This window comes from Antechinus flavipes, chromosome 1 (assembly GCF_016432865.1).
Source record: "Antechinus flavipes isolate AdamAnt ecotype Samford, QLD, Australia chromosome 1, AdamAnt_v2, whole genome shotgun sequence".
NCBI lineage: Eukaryota > Metazoa > Chordata > Mammalia > Dasyuromorphia > Dasyuridae > Antechinus > Antechinus flavipes.
In genome coordinates, this window is record NC_067398.1 from 359,453,123 (window position 1) to 359,474,281 (window position 21,159).

General features: G+C 33.0%; 1 protein-coding gene across 5 annotated transcripts in view; it reads left to right on the forward strand.

Moving 5' to 3' along the window:
• DYM (dymeclin) overlaps nucleotides 1-21,159 on the forward strand; it is a 590,636-nt gene that overhangs the window by 56,946 nt on the left and 512,531 nt on the right. For 4 of the 5 annotated variants that reach the window (XM_051969633.1, XM_051969632.1, XM_051969635.1 and 1 more), the window contains exons 3-4: nucleotides 10,846-10,898; nucleotides 15,992-16,085. In XM_051969633.1, coding sequence (XP_051825593.1) covers nucleotides 10,846-10,898; nucleotides 15,992-16,085 — 147 coding nt within the window. The remainder of the gene's footprint in view (nucleotides 1-10,845; nucleotides 10,899-15,991; nucleotides 16,086-21,159) is intronic. The other variant, XM_051969634.1, reaches the window with a different exon arrangement.

Consider the following 21,159-nt stretch of genomic DNA (forward strand, 5'->3'; position numbering starts at 1 on the left):
AGTTTCCTCATTACCTACTTTAATTCCTCTAATCTCTTTCTCAACTCTTATTGCCGAGGCTAGCATTTCTAATACAATATTGAATAATAATGTGATAGTGGGCATCCTTGTTTCACTCCTGATCTTACTGGGAATGGTTCCACTTTATCCTCATTACATATGATGCTTACTGACAGTTTTAAATATATGCTCTTGACTATTTTAAGGAAAAGTCCATTTATTCCTATACTCTCAAGTGTTTTTACTAGGAATGGATGTTGGATTTTTATCAAATGCTTTTTCTGCATCTATTGAGATGATCATATGGTTTTTGTTATTTTAGTTATTGATATAGTCAATTATACTTATTGTTTTCCTAATATCGAACCAGCCCTGCATTCCTGGTATAACTCCTACTTGGTCATAGTGTATTTTCCTGGGGATGATTTTCCTGTAATTTTTTGCTAATATTTTATTTAAGATTTTAGCATCAATATTCATTAGGGAGATTGGTGTATAATTTTCTTTCTCTGTTTTCAACCTACCTGGTTTAGATATCAGTACCATGTTTGTGTCATAAAAGGAATTTGGTAGAACTCCGTCAATTCCTAATTTTTCAAAATAGCAAATTTTTTCAAAAAAAATTTTCAAATTTTCAAATCAAAATTTTTTCAAATTTTTATATAGCATCGAAGTTAATTGTTTTTTAAATATTTGGTAGAAGTCACATATAAATCCATCTGGTCCTGGGGATTTTTTCTTAGGGCGTTGTTCTATTTCTTTTTCTAAGATGGGAGTGTTTAACCAATTTACTTCTTTCTCTATTAATCTGGTTAAGCTATATTTTTGAAGGCATTCTTCCATTTCATTTAAGTTATCGAATTTATTAGCATAAAGTTGGGCAAAGTAACTCCTAATTATTGCTCTAATTTCCTGTTCATTAGTGGCAAGTTCTCCCTTTTCATTTTTATGACTTAACAATTTGATTTTTCTCTTTCCTTTTTTAAATCTGATTTACTAAGGGTTTATCTATTTTGTTGGTTTTTTATAGAACCAACTTTTAGTTTTATTAATTCAATAATTTTTTTACTTTCAATTTTATTAATCTCTCCTTTTATTTTTAGAATTTCAAGTTTAGTGTTTGGCTGGGGGTTTTTAATTTGTTACTTTTCTAGCATTTTTAGTTGCAAGACCATTTCATCAACCTTCTCTTTCTCCACTTTATGCAAGTAAGACCAATTTTCTTTGATAATTTTTTGAAAGACAATGTCTTGGGGTGTCTCTCTCTCTCTCTCTCTCTCTCTCTCTCTCTCACACACACACACACACACACACATACACACACACGATGGCTTTCAGGTAATCCGAGGATTTTTAAATTATTTCTCCTAGAAATATTTTATAGGTTATTTATTTTTCCAATATTTCATGTTGCCTTCCATTCTACTCCATTCTTTTGGTTCTATTGAATTGTTTCTTGATTTCTTATAAAGTGAATAGCTCAACTCCAATTTTTAAAATATTTTTTTTCAGTAAGCTTTTGTATCTTTTTTTCCCATTTGTCCAATTCTGCTTTTTGGTAAGCTTTTTTTCTGCAGTGAATTTCTGTATTTCTTTTTCATTTGTCAACTTTAGCTTTTTAAAGCATTCTTCTCTTCATTGACTTTTTTTCCCTCCTTTACAATTTGCTCGAGTCTGTTTTTTAAGGGGTTATTTTTCAGTCAGAACTTTTTCCTTGACTTTTCCCTCTTTGTTAAAGTAAGACTCTGCTTTCAGGGCAGAGGATTTACTGTCCCAAGCTTCAAGACTTGTATGCAACTTTTTTCAGAGATTCTTCTAGGGACTTGTGAGTTTTCAGTTCTTTCTAGGTGGTATGATCTAAGGAGAAGTGTGTTTACTTGTGCTTTGCTCTATAAGTGACCACAAACACTCTTTTTATCCTGGAACTGTGTGAGGAGGAATCCTCCTCCAATGTGACTGCTCCCTCACCCAGGGAATGCAGTCCTGGACTGTTACTGAGATCTGTGTGTAGGCAAAGCAATATAGTCCTGCCTCAGTGCTAGGAAAGAGACCCTTGTAACATACTTCTGAGCAATTTGACTGCCTACTCTGAGTAGAGAGCGCCAGAAACAGCTGCTACTACTGCTGATTCAGTGGTTCTCCAAGGCCTGCTTCGGATTTGATGAGGCTATTATAGCATAACTTGTGCTTGACTAGGTTCCATTCTCACCCAGGTGTGATAGATTTTTTCTGCTGACCTTTTAAGTTGTTTTGGTCCGCAAAATTGTTTCACTCCATTTTTTTTTTTTTTTTTTGTGGGTTTTTCTGCTTTAGAATTTGTTTAGTGTAATTATTTTGAAAGTATTTGGTGGCATTTGGGGGAGACCTCAGTTGAGTTCCTGCCTTAACTTTACTATCTTGGCTCTGCCTCCGGTCTTTTTGATTAATTCAGCAAAGGGTCATAATGAGAAGTCTTAGGGGAATGATTCTCTAGATCAGGGCTTCTTAAACCTTTTCCATTCATGACCACTTTACGTCTAAGAAATTTTTTCATGACCATGGGCAGGTAGGTATATAAGATAGATTATACAAATCAAACATTTACAGATAACAAATCATAATTTTGTGACTCCTCACACATTTTGCATTTTAAAATATTTATATTTCAGGGAATGATGCTTTGAAGATCTGGTCATGCAAAAACTGGTTTTTAGGTCAATTTTGGTCATAGTTTGCTGGTATCTGCTTTTTGATATGACTTTTCAAAACTATGTTGCATATCCATTTGGAGTCTTTTCTGGCATATGATATTTGAATACAAATATAATTCAAGTTAAATGGTCGCATCAGTGGAAGCATGGTGATGGTTGGAAGTGAGGTGAGTGGGAGAGGCAAGAATGGCTTTTGAACTGTATTTTTATCCAGAAAAATATAAGGGTCAAAGGAGTCAAATGAATAAGTAAAAATCAAGACAAACTAACAGTTTAAATAAACTCAAGCACCCTGGGATAGGGCAAATAAAAGAGGATATGTATAGGTGCTTCACAGAGGCCAAAAAAAAAAAGACTAGGATCAAATTAGTGTTAGAAGAATTAATCATAGGGATTAATTATCATAGTGCCTGGAACATGTAAGTAGATACTCAAAAATACTTGTTGGATTGCTTTAAAGGAACAATAGGAATGAATCAGTGCAAAAGAAATATACAGACAAATGCAGACTTAACAGTTATATTCTTACGTGTGATTAACTCTCCAGGAAAACACTGTTTTTGACTAAGAAGACAAATTAAACAATTTGGTGAATAAAGAAACATTGAAAAAATAAGGATAGGAACAATCAGAAAATAAGAGACTGGAATAACAATTTAAAAAAATATATTAATTCTAAAACAGAAAATTTGTAAACTATCAGAAAAGGCAAATTTAAGATTTCCATTGTTAAAGGAGACAAACAGAACAACTATATTATGTTTAAAGATTAACATAGTCCATGAAATAATATCATTATTTGATGTCTATTCAGTAAATGGCATAGCATCTAAATTCATAAAGGCAAAACTAGCTGAAATACACAATGACAGATAATACCATAATTGACTATGGTATTGTTTTCAGAGCATAAATCTAAAAACAAAAAGGAAAACAGAAATAAACAAATTTGAAAAGTTAGATTTGAAAGACAGTGTATGTTTTGAATGGGCACATAAAAGAATATTTCTCCTCAACATCATATATCCTTTTTTTTTTTTTTCAGAAAGCTTTTTATTTTCAAAACATATGCATCGTTTTCAACATTTACCCTTGTTAAACCTTGTGTTCCAATTTTTTCCCCTCCCTTTCTTCCCCCCTTGTCCCGTTTCCTAGATGGCAAGTAATCTAATATGTTAAACATGTGAAGTTCTTCTATGCATATTTCCACAATATCATGCTGCACAAGAAATATCAGATCAAAAAGAAAACGATGAGAAAACAAAATGCAAGCAAATGGAAACAAAAAGTGAAAATACAATGTTGTAATCTACACTCAGTCCTCTCTTGGGGTACAGATGGCTCTCTCCATCACAAGACAATTGGAAATGGTCTAAATTACCTTATTGTTGAAAAGATCCTCATCTGTCAGAATTGATTATTATATAATCTTGTATTTGCTGTATACAATGTTTTCTTGGTCCTACTCACTTCACTTAGACATCAATTTATGTCTCTCCAGGCCTCTCTGAAATCATCCTGCTGATTGTTTCTTAGAGAACAATCATATTCCATAACAATTCATATACTATAACTTATAAAGCCATTCTCCAACTGATGGGCAGCCACTTAGTTTCTAGTTTTTTGCTACTACAAACATTTATGAACATGTGGGTCCTTTTCTCTTTTTTATGATCTCTTTGGGGTTCAAGCCCAGGAGAAACACTGCTGTGTCAAAGAGTATGCACAAGTTGATAGCCCTTTGGGCATCGTTCTAAATTGCTTTCCAGAATGGTTAGATCAGTTCACAACTCCACCAACAATGTATTAGTGTCCCTGTTTTCCCACATCCCCTCCAACATTCATCATTATCTTTTCCTGTCATCTTAGCCTATCTAAGAACTGTGTAATAGTACCTCAGAGTTGTCTTAATTTGGATTTCTCTGACCAATAGTGATCTAGAGCATTTTTTCTTGTGATTTGAAATGGTTTTCGTTTCTTTATCTAAAAATTGTCTGTTCATATCCTTTGACCATTTATCAATCGGAGAATGACGTTTTTCTTAGAAATTTATGTTGGTTCTCTATATATTTTAGAAATGAAACTTTTATTAGACCCCTTAGATGTAAAATTTTTTTTTTTACAGTTTACTGCTTCCCTTCTTGTCTTGTCTGCATTAGTTTTGTTTGTACAAAACCTTTTTAATTTAATATACTCAAAATTATCCATTTTGCATTCCATAATGTACAATTCTGTAATATTCTTCTTTGGCCACAAATTCCTTCTTTCTCCATAGATCTGAGAGGTAGACTATCCTTTATTCTCTAATTTGCTTCTAGTGTCACTTTTATGTCTAAATCATGAACCCATTTCAACCTTATCTTGGTTATAGGATATTAGGTGTGGATCAATGCCTATTTTCTGCCATACTAATTTCCAAATTTCCCAGCAATTTTTGTCAAATAGTGAATTCTTATTCTAGAAGTTGGGGTCTGGGGTTTATCATACATTAGCTTACTATAGTTATTGACTGTTGTGTCTGATGAGCCTAATCTATTCCACTGATTGACTACTCTATTTCTTACCCAGTACCAAATGATTTTGATAACTGCTGCTTTGTTTCAGGTCTGGTACAGCTACACCACCTTCATTTGCATTTTTTTTCTTTAATTCCTTTGAAATTTTTGACCTTTTTTTCTTCCAGATGAACTTTGTTGTTATTTTTTCTAGCTCTGTAAAGTGAATAAGTAGATTAATTTAGGTAGAATTTTTATTTTTTTATATTACCTTGGCCTACCTATGAGCACTTGATATTCTCTCAATTTATTAGATCTGACTTTATTTGTGTGGAAAGTGTTTTGTAATTGTATTCATATATTTCTTGATTTTGTCTTGGCCAGTAGACTTCCAAATATTTTATATTATCTACAGTTATTTTAAATGGAGTTTCTCTTTGTATTTCTTGCTGTTAGACTTTGTTGGTAATATATAGAAATGCTAATGATGTATATGAATTTATTTTGTATCCTGCAAATTTGCTAAATTTGTGAAATATTTCTTATAATTTTTTAGTTGATTCTCTAGGGTTCTCTGTAGAATATCATGTCATTTGCAAAGATTGATAATTTGGTTTTCTCATTACTTACTCCAGTTTCTTTAATTTTTTTTTCTTCTTTTATTGCTAACACTAACATTTTTAATATAAGGTTGAATAATAATGGTACTAGGGGAAATCTTGTTTCACTTCCCATCTTATTGAGAATTGTTGTAATTTATCCCCATTATATGTGATACATGCTGATGGTTTTAAATAGATACTACTGATTATTTTAAAGACATTTATTCCTATACTCTCTAGTGTTTTTAATAGGAGTGGAGGTATGATTTTGTCAAATGCTTTCTTTGCATTTATTGAGATAATCATGATTTCTGTTAGTTTGGTTATTGGATATAATCAATTATTCCAATAGTTTTCCTAATATTGAATTAGTCCTGCATTCCTGGTATAAATCCTACTTGGTCATGGTATTATCCTGGGGGTAATTTACTGTAATCTCTTTGTTAATATTTTATTTAAGATTTTTGGCATCAATATTCATTAGGGAAATTGGTTTATAATTTTCTTTGTCTATTTTGACCCTACCTGATTTCGGTATCAGCACCATATCTATGTCAAAAAAGGAATTTTGTAGGACTCCTTTCTCTATTTTTCCAAATAGTTTGCATAGAATTGGAATTAATTGTTCTTTAAATATTTGGTAAAATTCACAATCACATAATTCTTTTACGAAAATAGGCTATGGGCTAGACTATAGAAAAACAATACATTATTTTTAAAGAAGAGAAAAAATGAACTTTGTAGATCTTATTCAGAATTCTCAAATGGTTTTGTAGTCCCATCAATTTGGAAGTTCCCTTCAGTGATAGAAATCACAACCACATCTGTGTCTTTCTGTTTACTGAGACTCTTGTTCCCATGATCAAAAATATCTGCCTCACGTTCAGTCAACAAACTGAAAGCTTTTCTTTCTTTCTCCATATAGTGATAGCATTCTTTCCTCTTTATCATCTGACATATCCATCTTCTCTTTCTGTCATTGAATCCCTATTGTCCTTTGAGATACTACTTGGTTTTTATAGTCTATTCAAAATCACCATGTGCCTCTCCATTATCCTGAATGTGATATTCATCTTAAGATTTTTGGACATAGTACTGTTCACTGACTTGCTGCCATATAGCAACACCAGTAAAATGTGAATTTTTAAAAGAATGATCTTTGCTATCATAGAAAACAATCCCTCCTTTTCACCTCTGGGCTTAATTCATTGTTCATTTGTAGTCTATGTTAGGGGTGTGTGTGTGTGTGTGTGTGTGTGTGTGTGTGTGTGTGTGTGTGTTTCTGGAAAAAATTTAACTCTAGAGGTATGAAAATTCAAATATATATTCTATATAATCTGCAAGTCTTTCTTATCTCTAATTTCTTTTTCAGGACCTATATTTTCCATTTCTCCCCATTTAATCCTTTCCTCTCTTTTTCATTGACGTCACCAAGTATCAGAGGATATGTTGATTAGAGTACATATGACTTGATATGGAAAGACTTAGCCACATTTTCCACACATTATTTTAACCATTTCAGTTCTCAACAAATGATACTGATGCATAAATTTCAGTTATTTTTATAATAGTCTTTTTGTAAATATTTGATCAGACCATGCACAGTAAATATACTAATTTATTCTAGAGTATAAGCCTTAATAGAGATTTTAAAATGTCATCTCGAACAGTCATTCAGCAACATTCATTAAACACCTGCTGTTTATCAGATACTGTTATTGGTACTGGCGATATGAAGAAAAAAATACTCATGTGAAAAGTTTATATTTTAATACAGGAGAGAGAAAGTACATATATGATTATATATAATGTAGATATTAAGAGAGTAAATAAATGCATAATAGTATAGGAGAGCACTAGCAATTAGGAAGATCACGGAAGGCTTCATGAAGATATATCTTAAAGAAAGAGAGGAACTGCAGAGGTAACAAGGAAACACATTCATTGTATCTTGTGAGATGGCCAGTGCAAATGAGTTAAAGCCAGTTTGACTGTATTACAGAGTGTGGGAAGGATAGCAGTGTTAAATAAGAATAAAAGATTAAAAATTAAGAGTTAGAAACCAAGTTGTGAAAGGCTTTAAAAGCTAAACGCAGGAGTTTATTTTTTATCTTAGACATAACAAGTAGAAAGTCATTGAAGTTGATTGAGAGTAGGAAGGTGATATATTCAGATGTTCACTTAAGGAGAATTACTTTGGCATCATTGTGTAGTATGGGTTGAAATGATGAGGAATTTAAGCCAGGGAGATCACTTAAGAAGCTATTGCAGATATCCTGAGAGGTGATGAGATCCTGATCTAAGATGATTACTGTCTGGGTTGAGAGAAAATATTGGGTGTGTATTTTGGAGTGATTGGATATGTAAGAGGGAATGAGGAGTTGGGGACAATGCCAAAAATATAAATCTCATCACCCGAAAGAATGATGTCTTTGACAGAAAAAGGGAAATTTGGAAAAGGGGAAGATTTAAAGGTAAAAATGAATTTAGTTTGGTACATTTTGAGTTGTAGATATCTCTGGTACATTCAGTTTTCCATTTCCAATAGACCATTGACAATGTGAGACTGGAAAGCAGGAAGAGTCTAGGGACGCATAAGTATATTTGTGAATCATTTACATAGAGATGATAGTTAAAAATCACCCGATCATAACTGCAGAGGGACAAAGTTTTGGGGGAAATTATAATATTTATACTCAGATCTTTGAAACAGCACAGACATGGAAGGGACCTTTTAAAAGGGAATTTGGGTATCAAGTCCAATCCTTCCATTTTGTAGATGAAGGAACTAAAGCCCAGGAGATAGTTATTTTTCTCAAGGTCATATGGGTAATAAGAGCTGAGATTTAAACCCAGGTCTTCTTACTCCAACTTAATTTTTTTTTTAAGTATATGAAAAAAGATTAAATGGGGCAAGAAGAAAATGCTGCAATTCAGTATTTCAGGGTTTAGTCAGCCTAATTGAGGGAAGAACTCTATCTCACAACTTTTGATTTGGCAGAAAATAGGTTTAAAGCAGTATGTTGCATTGTATAACATAAGTTCCATATGGATACATGCCTTAACAATTAGAAGAGAATAAAAAAGAGCCTTTCATAATTATGGCTAGTGGGAGAATATTTAGTGAAACAAGGAAGGAAAGTGACAGTGTGTATGTCATCATCATCATCTGATACAAATCATTCTGAGTACAGGATTTGTAGGTAGAGAACTTTGGCTTAAATCTGTCTTCTTCTTTCATAAAATTTGATATCTAAATTTTCTAGGGAATTAATACATAAAACTAAGAGCCTTTCCCCAAAAGGTAAGATGTGAATAATTTTCAAAATGAATCATAAACTGTCAATAAATATATGAAAAATTGTGCTAAATCTCTCATATTAAGAGAAATGCTACTTAAAACAACTCTGACATTTCACCTCACATGTAACAAGTTGGGTGGAAAATTGATAAAAAATGAAAAATAGTGTTCAGAGGATTGTAGGAAAATGGACATAGTAGTGAAGCTATGAATTGGTCAGTCAGTAAGTAATTACATATATTATATGTTAAGGACCTATTATGTGCCAGGTACTGTATTAAGTAACGAGATTACCAAAAAAAAAAGAAAAGAAAAACACAGCCTCTGCACTCAAAGAGCTCCGACTATTCTGGAAATAAATTTAGAATTATATAAGCAATATCACTAAACTGTTGACCCAGAGATCCAGCTTTTGGGTGTATATCTTAAATAGTCCAAAAAGAGGAAAAAGAGGTGCCATATATACTCAAATTTTCATGGTAAAACATTTTGTGGCAGTAAACTGGAAACAAAATGGGTACTTATTGTTTGAGGGAATTACTGAACAAGTTGTGGTATGTGAATGTCTTAGAATATGTATGTGGTTTAATATATGATAAGCTGGTAGACTATAGTGAAAGGAACCTGAACAACATTATACAAGTGATTACAATAATGTAAAATGAAAGAAGTTTAAAATGAAGCTGATTGTTGAGTAATTTTAATAACCACTTTGGACTTGGAAGAAGAGATAACAAAATATACTTCTCTGCTTTTTGTAGTGATTGTCTTTCTGGGAATAGAATCTTCAGGATGTGATCATAGGGAGTCTTTTTTTTTTTCCCCCCTTTCTTTTTCTTACTAGTTAGAGTTTATTGAGAGGGGGCAGCTTGTGGATATGTCGAAATGACTATGACATAGAAACAAATCATCAATAAAATTTATTATTAAAAAAATAAAGGATAGTATCTCTACTCAATGGCAAAGTATAAAATAAAATTATCCCTGAAATTGTAATGTAAATCTCTGGAAAAATAAAGTTTCATTTAAATTTTCAGGAATAACAAATTCAGGAATACTCCATTTCCTGCCTCTGGTACTTTATGTTGGTTTCTTCCCATTTTCTTCTGTTAGTTTCTTTGGCTTCCTTCAAGATTCAGTTCAATTCCTACCTTCTGCAAGGAGCCTTTCCTACTCTTCTCTATTGTTTGTGCTGTTTCCCCTCAAAGATTACCTTCTAGTTATCTAGTGAGTAAGTGACTGTGTGTGTGTGTGTGCACATGCACATATGTTTCAAGTTATTTACATGTCATCTCTCCTTGTCTCTTTTCCCCCCAAATTCTTTTCTTTCTCTTCTTCTTCCTCCTCCCTCCTTTTCTGCTTTTTCTAATAAAGGTCAGTTAACTTTTATCTGATTAAAAAATACAAACTAGTTAACAAACTAATAGTTAGCAATATGGTCTTACTGATAGTGGAGATCTTTCTACTTACGACAGTTATTTATGTGAAAATACCAAAGTACTCTTGCACATAGTGATTATTTAATCAATCTTTATAATTGATTGACTAGTAGCTATAAGTAAAACATTAAGCATACTTTTTGCTGTGAGTATTGTTTTCCTGTTCCAGTTCCAATTCCATACAGTAAATAATTTTGAAATATTTATGTTCCAGTAAAATGATAAACTTCTAAAAATTAAGTATTAAGAAAAGTCCACCAAATATTTTGTATACATATTATGTTCCAACCAGTCACTTCCCTTTTATATTCTTCCCAGTGCTGAACTGAAGCTTTTGGAGGAAGCCACGGTCTCAGTCTGCAAGTCTTTAGGTAAGAGAATTAATATCGGTTAATGAGCAGGTTTTATTTCAGCTTTTAAATAAATACATACAGTATGCATACAGGATTCCTCAGATGTGGATTATGTACCCATTCATAAAGTAATCTTTCTCAGGTAGGTAGTCCACTAGTCTATATTTCTATAAACAACTGAATAATTTTAATCTTAGGGCAGTCAAGGGTTAAAGCTGAATTATTTAACAAGGTGTTTAATGATATTCTTTTTTTTTTTTTTTAAAGTATTGTTCTAAAATCCTTTGCTGCTTTAGGAGGAAAGCAAATTATAGAAGAATTGTCCATTATTAGGATTCAGCAGCTTCCTTGAACTATAGTGACAATATTGACTATGAGAATTATATGCATAGTAGAATGTGCTTAAGAAGGATAATAGTGAATGTCATTTTGCAGCTAAAAGTTCCTGGAGTAATGAGTATGCTGGAGGTAGTTAAGGTGCTTCTAGAAAATAGGCAAACATAGGACTAGATTTGGATGGAGGAGATGTGTGTGTATCAGTGGAAAAAGAGATTCAGACATGAGGAAGGGCAGGAGATCAGCAAGGTGTATGTAGGAAGTAGCATCATTTTCTTTGTTCTGTGCCATATTTTGTCATTGGAGTGAAAAAACAGTAGCTGTATAGAGCTATATGATATAGTATCAGGTGTCAGATAAAATGAGTTAATCAATCTATAAGTATTTATTAAGTGCTCCAGTCAGTTGACAGTAAGCATTTATTAAGTGCCTACTGTGTGCCACATACTGTGCACTGAAGATGCAGAGAAAGTTAAAAAAAAAAACAAAAAAAACAACAACAATACAACAGTCCCTGCTTTCAAGGGTTCACGTTTTAATGAGGGAGATAGGATAAAAACACCCATGTACAAACAAAATATATATTGGATAAATTAGATGTAGTTTTAGAGATGGGGGGAGGGCACTAAGATCGAGGTCAGGAAAGGCTTCTTGCAGAAGATAAGATTTTTAAGTGGGCTTCTAAGGAGGTTAGAAGACCAGGCCAGGAGGCAGAGGAGGACAGGGAGAATTTCAGGCATGGGGACAGTTACTGAAGAAGTTTGCAATCTTTTGTTATCAGAAGGGAATACAGATTTTAGTCCATTCAAAAGATGGAAGGAGAGGGAAAAGAACAGACTTAAGATGAAAGCATGTTTATTATCTATGGAGCAGACATTCCAAAGAGCATAGTGGTAGGGGTGGGTAACTTTAGAGTAGTACATTAATTGGGTTAAGGGAGAACAGAATAGAGGCATAGACAGGGAAAGGAACAGAAAATAGGATTTAAATAATGGGTGCTGGGATTTGACTAAGAGTTTGTAAAATTGGTTAAATAGTCAATAAGAATTTATTAAGTACCATCAGGTACTGTGCCAAGTACTGGAGATATAAAAAGAGGCAAAAGATAATTCTTGCTATCAAGAAACTTATAGTCTAAGGAATGCAGGTAGGTTAGCAATAGACCCAGGGGAGATTTGGCCTTAGACAAAAAAGCTAGGAAATTAGCATTTATTAATCACTTACTATATATGGCAGACACTGTGCTAAGTTCTGGAAGATAGAAATACAAGCAAAAAGAAAGAGAATGGGGTTGAGAGAAAAAATGAAAGTATTTGGCTAGGGCTTGTGCTTTGAAATCACAAAGTCAAAAATGGGACCAGGAAGAACATGAATCTTCAAGGGGTTAGGCAGCAAGGTATAACTGAAAAAGAAGGGGAAGGGGTACTTTACTATATTTTTGGGATATGAAGAGAAGCGTATTCTGTTCTTGCAGTCAAGGGGCTTATGTTCTATGAGAGGGAGACAATGTATGTATGTATATACATATATGTGTATGTCTGTGTGTGGGTATATACATACCACATGATGTTTTGGGAGGAGAGGGTTCTAGAAACCGAGAAGATCAGGATTGTGGAGACCCTGGAATGTTTGTAGACAGTGGGGAGAAAACATGAAGTTTTGTGGTTAAAGTTACCCATAGAAAGGTTGGCCTTAGCAGGGAGAAGGGCCACCTCTTTATCAGAGATGGCAATAAAAGAGAAGAAGGTTGGGAGATGAAGAGAAGAGAAAAGGAACCTCATGTGAATGGCTTTTATTTTCTTAAAATCTGAGAGCAGATTGTCTGCTGAGCTAATAGGCGTAGGGGATATATAGGAGATTTGAGGGGGGAAAAATTTTGAAATAGCCACTGCAGAAAGAATGATGAAGATCATTTACGGAAAGGATCAAAAGATTACCTTTTTTTCAGTGACAAACTAATTGAGATTATTATTTAGGAAAAAGAGCCAGATGGCTTCATGGATAGAGCACTGTCCCTGGAATCAGGAGGATCTGACTTCAAATTTGGTCTCACATACTTACGAGTTGTATGATATCTGGGCAAGTCACTTAACCTCTATTTACCTTAATCCACTGGAGAGGAAAATGGCAAACCTTTCTAGTAACTTTGCCAAGAAAACCTTATAGATAGCATTGGTGTACTTTGGTCCACAGGATCATGAAGCAGAAGATAGGATTGAACAATAACAGCAAAGAGATTTGCAGTAGACCTACTGTCCATAATTGATTGCTTGATTTCCTCTAACACCATTCAGTATATATGTGTATATAGCATCTTCATTGATAAAATATATGCTTATTGATGGCAGGAATTGTTTTGCTTCTCTTTGTAGCATTAATGCCTGGGCATGTAATTGGTGTTTAATGAATGCTAAAGAATCTTTACTATGTTTAAAGCATTTTGGATTAATAAACTTAATAAATATCTGTTGACTTTACAACAATCCCATGTAGGTTAATGCAAATGTTAAAGGCCTTTGAAATCTTTTAGTCTAACCTAGAGCAAGAATTTTTTCTATATCTAGAGCAAGAATTGCCATATAGGCATTCAGCCTATCTATGTCCAAATGTTTCCAGCGATTTTTAGATAGTACAAAATATTTGAAAGATTAATTGGTGTTACATTGAACTGAAATTTCCCTCCTTGAAATTTCTACCCCTTGGTTCCACTTTTACTGTTTGCACAAAACAAATCAGTTCTTCAGCAGCCTGACAGCTTGCCAAATATTTTACAATAGTTACACAACCCTTACTCATGTCCATGATCATATTTATTGCTAGTTCCAGACCCCTTAATGTTTTATTTTCACTCCTCTAGTTGAAACCATTTTTTCAGCTTCTTCCTAAAGTGTGGAACCAAGAATTGAACATAGTGTTTCAGGTTTGGTCTGATCAGCCTAGAGACCAAAGGTATCATAATTTCTCTTTTTATTGGAGGTACTATACATCTATTAATGAAGGGCATAGGTTTTTGTTTGCCATATTAATCAAACATATTTGATTTCATGAACTTGAAGTCAACTAGAAAACTTAATTTTATGAATGTCTATTAAGCCACATCTCCTCCATCTTATTTTTGTTCATTTTCCTTTCTGAAGCCATATGTGGGAGTTTATTACTTATTTATTCATTGGTATCCTTTGGGGACAATTATTTTAACTAGTTATGTATAGGGAAAATAGTAAGGTTCAGTGGAAAGAGTGCTGAATTTGGAGTCAGAATTGATTTTGAACCCCAACTTTGTAACTTAATACTTACATGATCTTAGTTCTCTTTTTTATAAAATGTTAAGGTTGGAGTAGGTGACCTCTAAGGTCCCTTCCTCTTCTAAAAATTATTATCCAATGAAAATACAAGGCTCCTTTCTCCATATTGTCCATAAGGATAGTTTGAGATTTTGTCAAATTGTTTCTGTGATCTGCTTGCACAATAAATGCATTTTTAAAAAGAAAATTTTATTATTATAATTCATCACTTAGGTTGTCATGATATCTAATTATCACAATTTCTATTCCTTAACGTGCATTATATCAAAGTATTTGTAAACATTTACTTTGATTAAAATGTCATGTCTAATGTATTCAAAATTTTTTATACTTTTCCAAATCCTTGCTTTTTTTTTTCTTTTGAAAATTGGGACAATATTTTCCTCTTTTCAGTCTACTGGTATCTCTCATTCTTTAGGATTAGTGAAATAAAATTAACAGCTGTTTAGTCAGTTCTCATATGTGTAGGTTATTTCATTGTTCTAGGATAGAGTTCATCTGAGCCAAGAAATCAGAACTCATTTCCCAAACACTTTCTTTTTCCATCTTAAAGATTTGATTGACTCTTGTGCTTGTTTATTCTATTCTTTTTGGCTTCAAGATAATTCCTTATTCTCTGATAATATTTAATTTGAGTTAAGCTTCTGTCTCTTTGTTGTTCTTACTCTTTGCATACCTTTCTTTCCTCTTTGTCTTAGTCATACTCCACTCTAAGCAAATGAATCAACAAACAAAGCTCCATTTATTGTCATAATATTTTTTAGAACTTCCCCTTGGCATTAGTCATTTTAACATTCATATAGGTAAGTGTGAGTTTTTTTTTTTTTTAATTGCCTTTGTTTAAAGAAACTAAAGAAATGCATGTGGCTTCACAAGGAAGCTGGGGAACATATTCAAATTCTCAGCATTCCTTTTGTAGGTTTATATAAACTGTAAGAGCATACCGTATTTCCCACCTTCTCCCTAACACCTTCAATCCTCTTTCCATACATTTTCATATCTCTAATCAGTTTTCCCCACTTTGGCTAGCATTATGTCTAGAGTAGCAGTTTTTCTTATTGTTCCCTTTAACTTCTGAGTATTGAAATTATTTATCAGTAAGCGACACCGAGATTCTTAGATTTGAGGTGAACAAGACTTTTAGCAGATGTCTTAACAGTTGAAGTTCCTTTTGGTTCTCTTGGTTCTGTGTTAATTTTGGAATTCACCAGCATTCTATGGTGGATAGAAAACATGTAGATTGTTTTCTTCCATCATATAGAACCTGGGCAAGTCACTTAAATCTTTCAGAGTGCTTCTAACATCTAAGACTATAGGTTGTAGAGAAGGTGCCCAACCTTTATTAATAGAGAAAATTTCCTCAGCTGAGAATTTCATACCAGTGAAATAACAGCTAGTCCTTAATTGAAATTCTACATTATTGTGAATGGGTTTTGATTCTTAAATTTTTTTTTTTTTTTTTATTTGCAGTTGAAAATAATCCTCGAACAGGCAACCTTGGAGCACTCATAAAGGTCTTCCTTTCTAGAACCAAAGAATTAAAAATTTCAGCAGAATGTCAAAAGTAAGTTGCACAATGAAATTCTGGTGCTTTAATATTTAACATAATGCCATGAAGGTTTTAATTATTAATTTATTTGTTGAAATAGCCTGCGGTTGTTTCTTTGTTTGTCCATCTGGTGGCATTATGCCATTATTATAATGCCATTTATGATAAAGTAAATCCTTAGTTGTCTAGTATTAAAAAGAACTGAAACAACCCAGATAAGTGAATATTTAGTATAACTGAAATTTAATCCTTTTCTTAGAAGCTGATTTTAACCACTTTTTGAAGAATATTTTAAAAATATGCTTCCCTGGTTTCTTATAGTTACATTAATGACAGAAGGTTATCTTAGTAAAACCAGTTTGTAGCTATTTTGTAATTATTGTTGTGCTAAATGAAGTGATATATGACCTAGGTTTTTAGGTTCTAATACCAGGAAGGTACTGGATAACCACCTTTATTCAAAAAGTCCCTAATGTCATCTGATCACTTCTTTTTAATTATTTGCCTTTAAAAAAAAACAAAACAAAACTGAAATGAAGCATACCCAGCTGCATGCTTTCTATTTTTTCTGCAAAATTAATTATTGAAGTAAAAAGAGGAATCCAGCTTTTCCCAAGTAGTCATCTTGCCTTCTCATAAAATCTTTTCTTTGCTATTATTATCAGTATTTTTGACTTATCGTTGTTACTCAAAAGAATGACCTATTATTTCTGATTCACTAACAAATCGGGCACTGGAGCTCCTCTTTAGTTTGTATTCATTCCTTTCTCTTAAACTATTTGTTGCTAGAGAAGGTAGGGGATATTATTTACCATTTCAAGAATTTGTGCTTGAGTAGTTTGGGGAACATTTACTACAAATCTTAAAAATTCACAGAATCACAGAGAAGAAAATGCTTCTGCCAACTTGATATCTAGGTGAAGGTGGAGTTTTAATTTTTGCCAGAATTTCAGATAAAGTCAACAGTACAAATTAAATCTTCAATATTATAGCAACTATGAAAAAACTTGCAAAAAGCCTCCATGACGGATCAGTTTATTTATTTATTTTTTATAGCTTTTTATTTAGAAGTTATATGCATGGGTAATTTTATAGCATTGACAATTGCCAAACCTTTTGTTCTAATTTTTCCCCTTCTTCCCCTCTTCCCCTCCCCCAGATGGCAGGTTGACCAATACATGTATGTTAAAGTATAAATTAAATACAAAATAAGTATACATGTTCAAACAGTTATTTTGCTGTACAAAAAGAATCGGACTGAAATAGTGTACAATTAGCCTGTGAAGGAAATAAAAAATACAGGTAGACAAAAATAGAGGGATTGGGAATTCTATGTAATGGTTCTTAGTCATCTTCCAGAGTTCTTTCGCTGGGTGTAGCTGGTTCAAGTCATTTCTGCTTCATTGGAACTGATTTAGTTCATCTCATTGCTGAAGATGACCAGGTCCATTAGAATTGATCATCATATAGTATTGTTGTTGAAGTATATAATGATCTTCTGGTCCTGCTCATTTCACTCAGCAGATGGATCAGTTGTTTCATGAAATCTCTTCTGTGTTAACATTTAATGTTTTGAATTTAGATCAGTAAGGTAACATTGGTAGGAAAGAAAATGGTAAAAATATTTCCGGACACTGATCTTTCTTCAGGATGAGACCTATACTTATTTAACATTAGAACTCCAGGATGTTGAAAATTTCTTAATATTTCAATTTCATAGAAATATGCAGCATTAATTCACATAGGAATAGTCTATTATTTCTTTTAAACTAGGAGGATCTGATTTACTGTTACCTGTAAGAGTAAAAATTGGGAAATGTTGCTATTGTAGACCAGTTTTGTCAGCATTATAAAACTTTTGTGTGGATAGATCATTCCAAAATGAGTCCTCTGAAAAAGACACAGTATTCATTAGCATGACACTGCAATTTGCTGATTATTTTCACCAGCTATAGTTAGAATTCTAATGCTTTGCCTCATTTTCAAAAAATAAAAGCCTCCCAATTAAAAATATAGACTGCTTGATCAGCAGAATTTTTCTTTCTTTTTAAATGTTTTATTGATTTTTTAAAAAATATTTTGTCACTTTACAGTGACTATCTTTCCTCCCCTCTTTCTCCCCTTCTACTTCCATTTTCCTTTATATCAAATAAATACAATCAAGCAAAACAAATCAACATTTGTGTTATTCTGCACCTGTAGTATACTCCTCTCTTTGCTGAAGGAGGCAGGGCATATTTCATCATCAGTCTACTGAAGTTAGAATTAGTCATTTTATTAATCAGGGTTCAGAAGTTTGTTTTCCTTTATATTATTATAGTAATTATGCTAATTTTTCTTAGCATCAATTCATTTAAGTTTTCTTTATTTTCTTTACAGAGATTTTTTTCTTAAAAAATACTGTTCAGAGGTCCTGATTGGTCTGGGGACCTGCTATGTGGTGGTGCTCAATGATTTTTAGTTGGTGTATTAAAAAAAAAATCTGAGCATCCTGAAACTTAATAAAATATGAATGTAAGGTAGCTAACATCATTTTCCTATGTTTTGAGTTGTGGACAAAATTCTTCTTTTTCTTTTCTCAAGATTAAGACAATTATGTATGTATGTTTCTCCCTCCCCTCCATTTTTCCTGGTTTTTTTTTTTTTTTTTTTTTTTTTTTTGTGCATTTCATTTGAATACTTTTGGAATATATCCTGGAATGACTTCTATCTAGTTCTCTTTTTTTATATATTTAATATTGTATATGTAAGAATCTTCTGCTGTATTGTAACTTCATTTATCATTATATATAATCTCTTTGAAAACTATACTGTCTTGATTTCTGTACTTTAAGTGTGCTGCTGCTTAAATGTATTGATGCTGTCTAAGATTACAGAATGAAAACCTTGTCTTTAAAAAATCATCATTCCCATCCCAAAGGGTGACTGATGCCCATTTGTAGAATAGGGATGCTTTCCAAAATTGCTGACATTTATGTTTACTGAACATATGATAATTGGGAGAGAGGCATATGCAAATCATTTAGTACTGGTCAGAATATGATACAATGTAAAAGAATAGAAAAAAACAGTGAGCTAAGAAATTCAAAGGAGGAAGAAAAGTTGTAAGTAGGGGTGAGCAGAAAAGATTTTCGTAGAGGAGATTTTGTGAGGAGGATCTAAAAGTAGAATTTCACTAAGTGGAGAGAAGATCTGGGAAGAGAGATCTAAAGAGAGATGTTCTGTTTGCAGTTTTACCATTTTATATTCTTTATGGCTGTTGAGACGTAGTTGACTATATAGTGGTGGTATGTTTGTATGTATGTGTGTAGAGGGATATATGTGTATACTTTCCACCTTTTTATCTGACTGAAGTATTTTTTTTTAAATCATTCTCTCTTTTTCTCTAATGACAGAGTTCTGCTGCTTGCCAGTTTTCTCTTAATTTTTAAGCTTTGCTGCTACAATTGCTGCTGCTTTTGTGTATCATAGCTCTTTTTTGCTGTCTGTGCTGTTGGCTGTATTCTTCTGTATACTTTTTCCTGTTCTCTCCTCTGCATCCTTTTTTTGTTATTTGGTTTTTGTGCCAAGAATCTTCTTTTTTTCTGATTGATAAATTATCTGATCACAGCATCTCAGTTATTATCTTTAGTTCTTGGATTCTAATCAGCTGTTGTCACTGATTGTTTTTTTTTTTAAATAACTTTTTATTGATTAGAACCCATGCCAGGGTAATTTTTTACAGCATTATCCCTTGCATTCACTTCTGTTCCGATTTTTCCCCTCCCTCCTTCCACCTCCTCCCCCAGATGGCAAGCAGTCCTTTACATGTTGAATAGGTTACAGCATATCCTAGATACAATATATGTGTGCAGAACCGAACAGTTTTCTTGTTGCACAGGGAGAATTGAATTCAGAAGGTATAAATAACCCGGGAAGAAAAACAAAAATGCAAACAATTTACACTCATTTCTCAGTGTTCTTTCTTTGGGTGTAGCTGCTTCTGTCCATCACTGATCAATTGAAACTGAATTAGCTCCCTTTATCGAAAAGATCCACTTCCATCAGAATACATCCTCAAACAGTATCATTGTTGAGGTATACAATGATCTCCTGGTTCTGCTCATTTCACTTAGCATCAGTTCATGTAAGTCTCGCCAGTCCTCTCTGTATTCATCCTGCTGGTCATTCCTTACAGAACAATAATATTCCATAACGTTCATATACCACAATTTATTCAACCATTCTCCAATTGATGGGCATCTTTTCATTTTCCAGCTTCTAGCCACTACAAACAGGGCTGCCACAAACATTTTGGCACATACAGGTTCCTTTCCCTTCTTTAGTATCTCTTTGGGGGCTAAGCCCAGTAGAAACACTGCTGGATCAAAGGATATGCACAGTTTGATAACTTTTTGAGCATAGTTCCAAATTGCTCTCCAGAATGGCTGGATGTGTTCACAATTCCACCAACAATGTATCAGTGTCCCTGTTTTCCCACATCCCCTGCAACATTCCGCATTATCTTTCCCTGTCACTCTAGCCAATCTGACAGGTGTGTAATGGTATCTCAGAGTTGTCTTAATTTGCATTTCTGTGATTAATAATGATTTGGAGCATATTTTCATATGTCTATAAATAGTTTCAATTTCTTTGTCTGAGAGTTGTCTGTTTATATCCTTTGACCATTTATCAATTGGAGAATGGTTTGATTTCTTATAAATTAGAGTCAATCACTGATTGTTTAGGGACTATTCCGCTGACACTTAAAAAAACAAAGCAAAACACTCAATCAAACTTCTGAGTTTTTGGTTTGGGTTGAATCTGACTTCATTAACTGTATTACTATTCTCAGTCTAGGACTTTCTTTTGATGCTTGAACTATCTTTCTAATGTGATCATTTTTGGATGCTCTCTTGGGTTTTTATTATGTGTGTTCAGCTATTCATTGCCTTTGCTGAGAATACTTGTAAAACAATTAAAGAATCAAAAACAAAAGAACAAAGCTTTCTCCTAGGGGTCACCAGAGACTGAATTAATTTTGAATCATTTTTGAAAACTCAGATCACTTCATGTCAGTTGCAAAATTATGATTCTGCATAAAAAATAT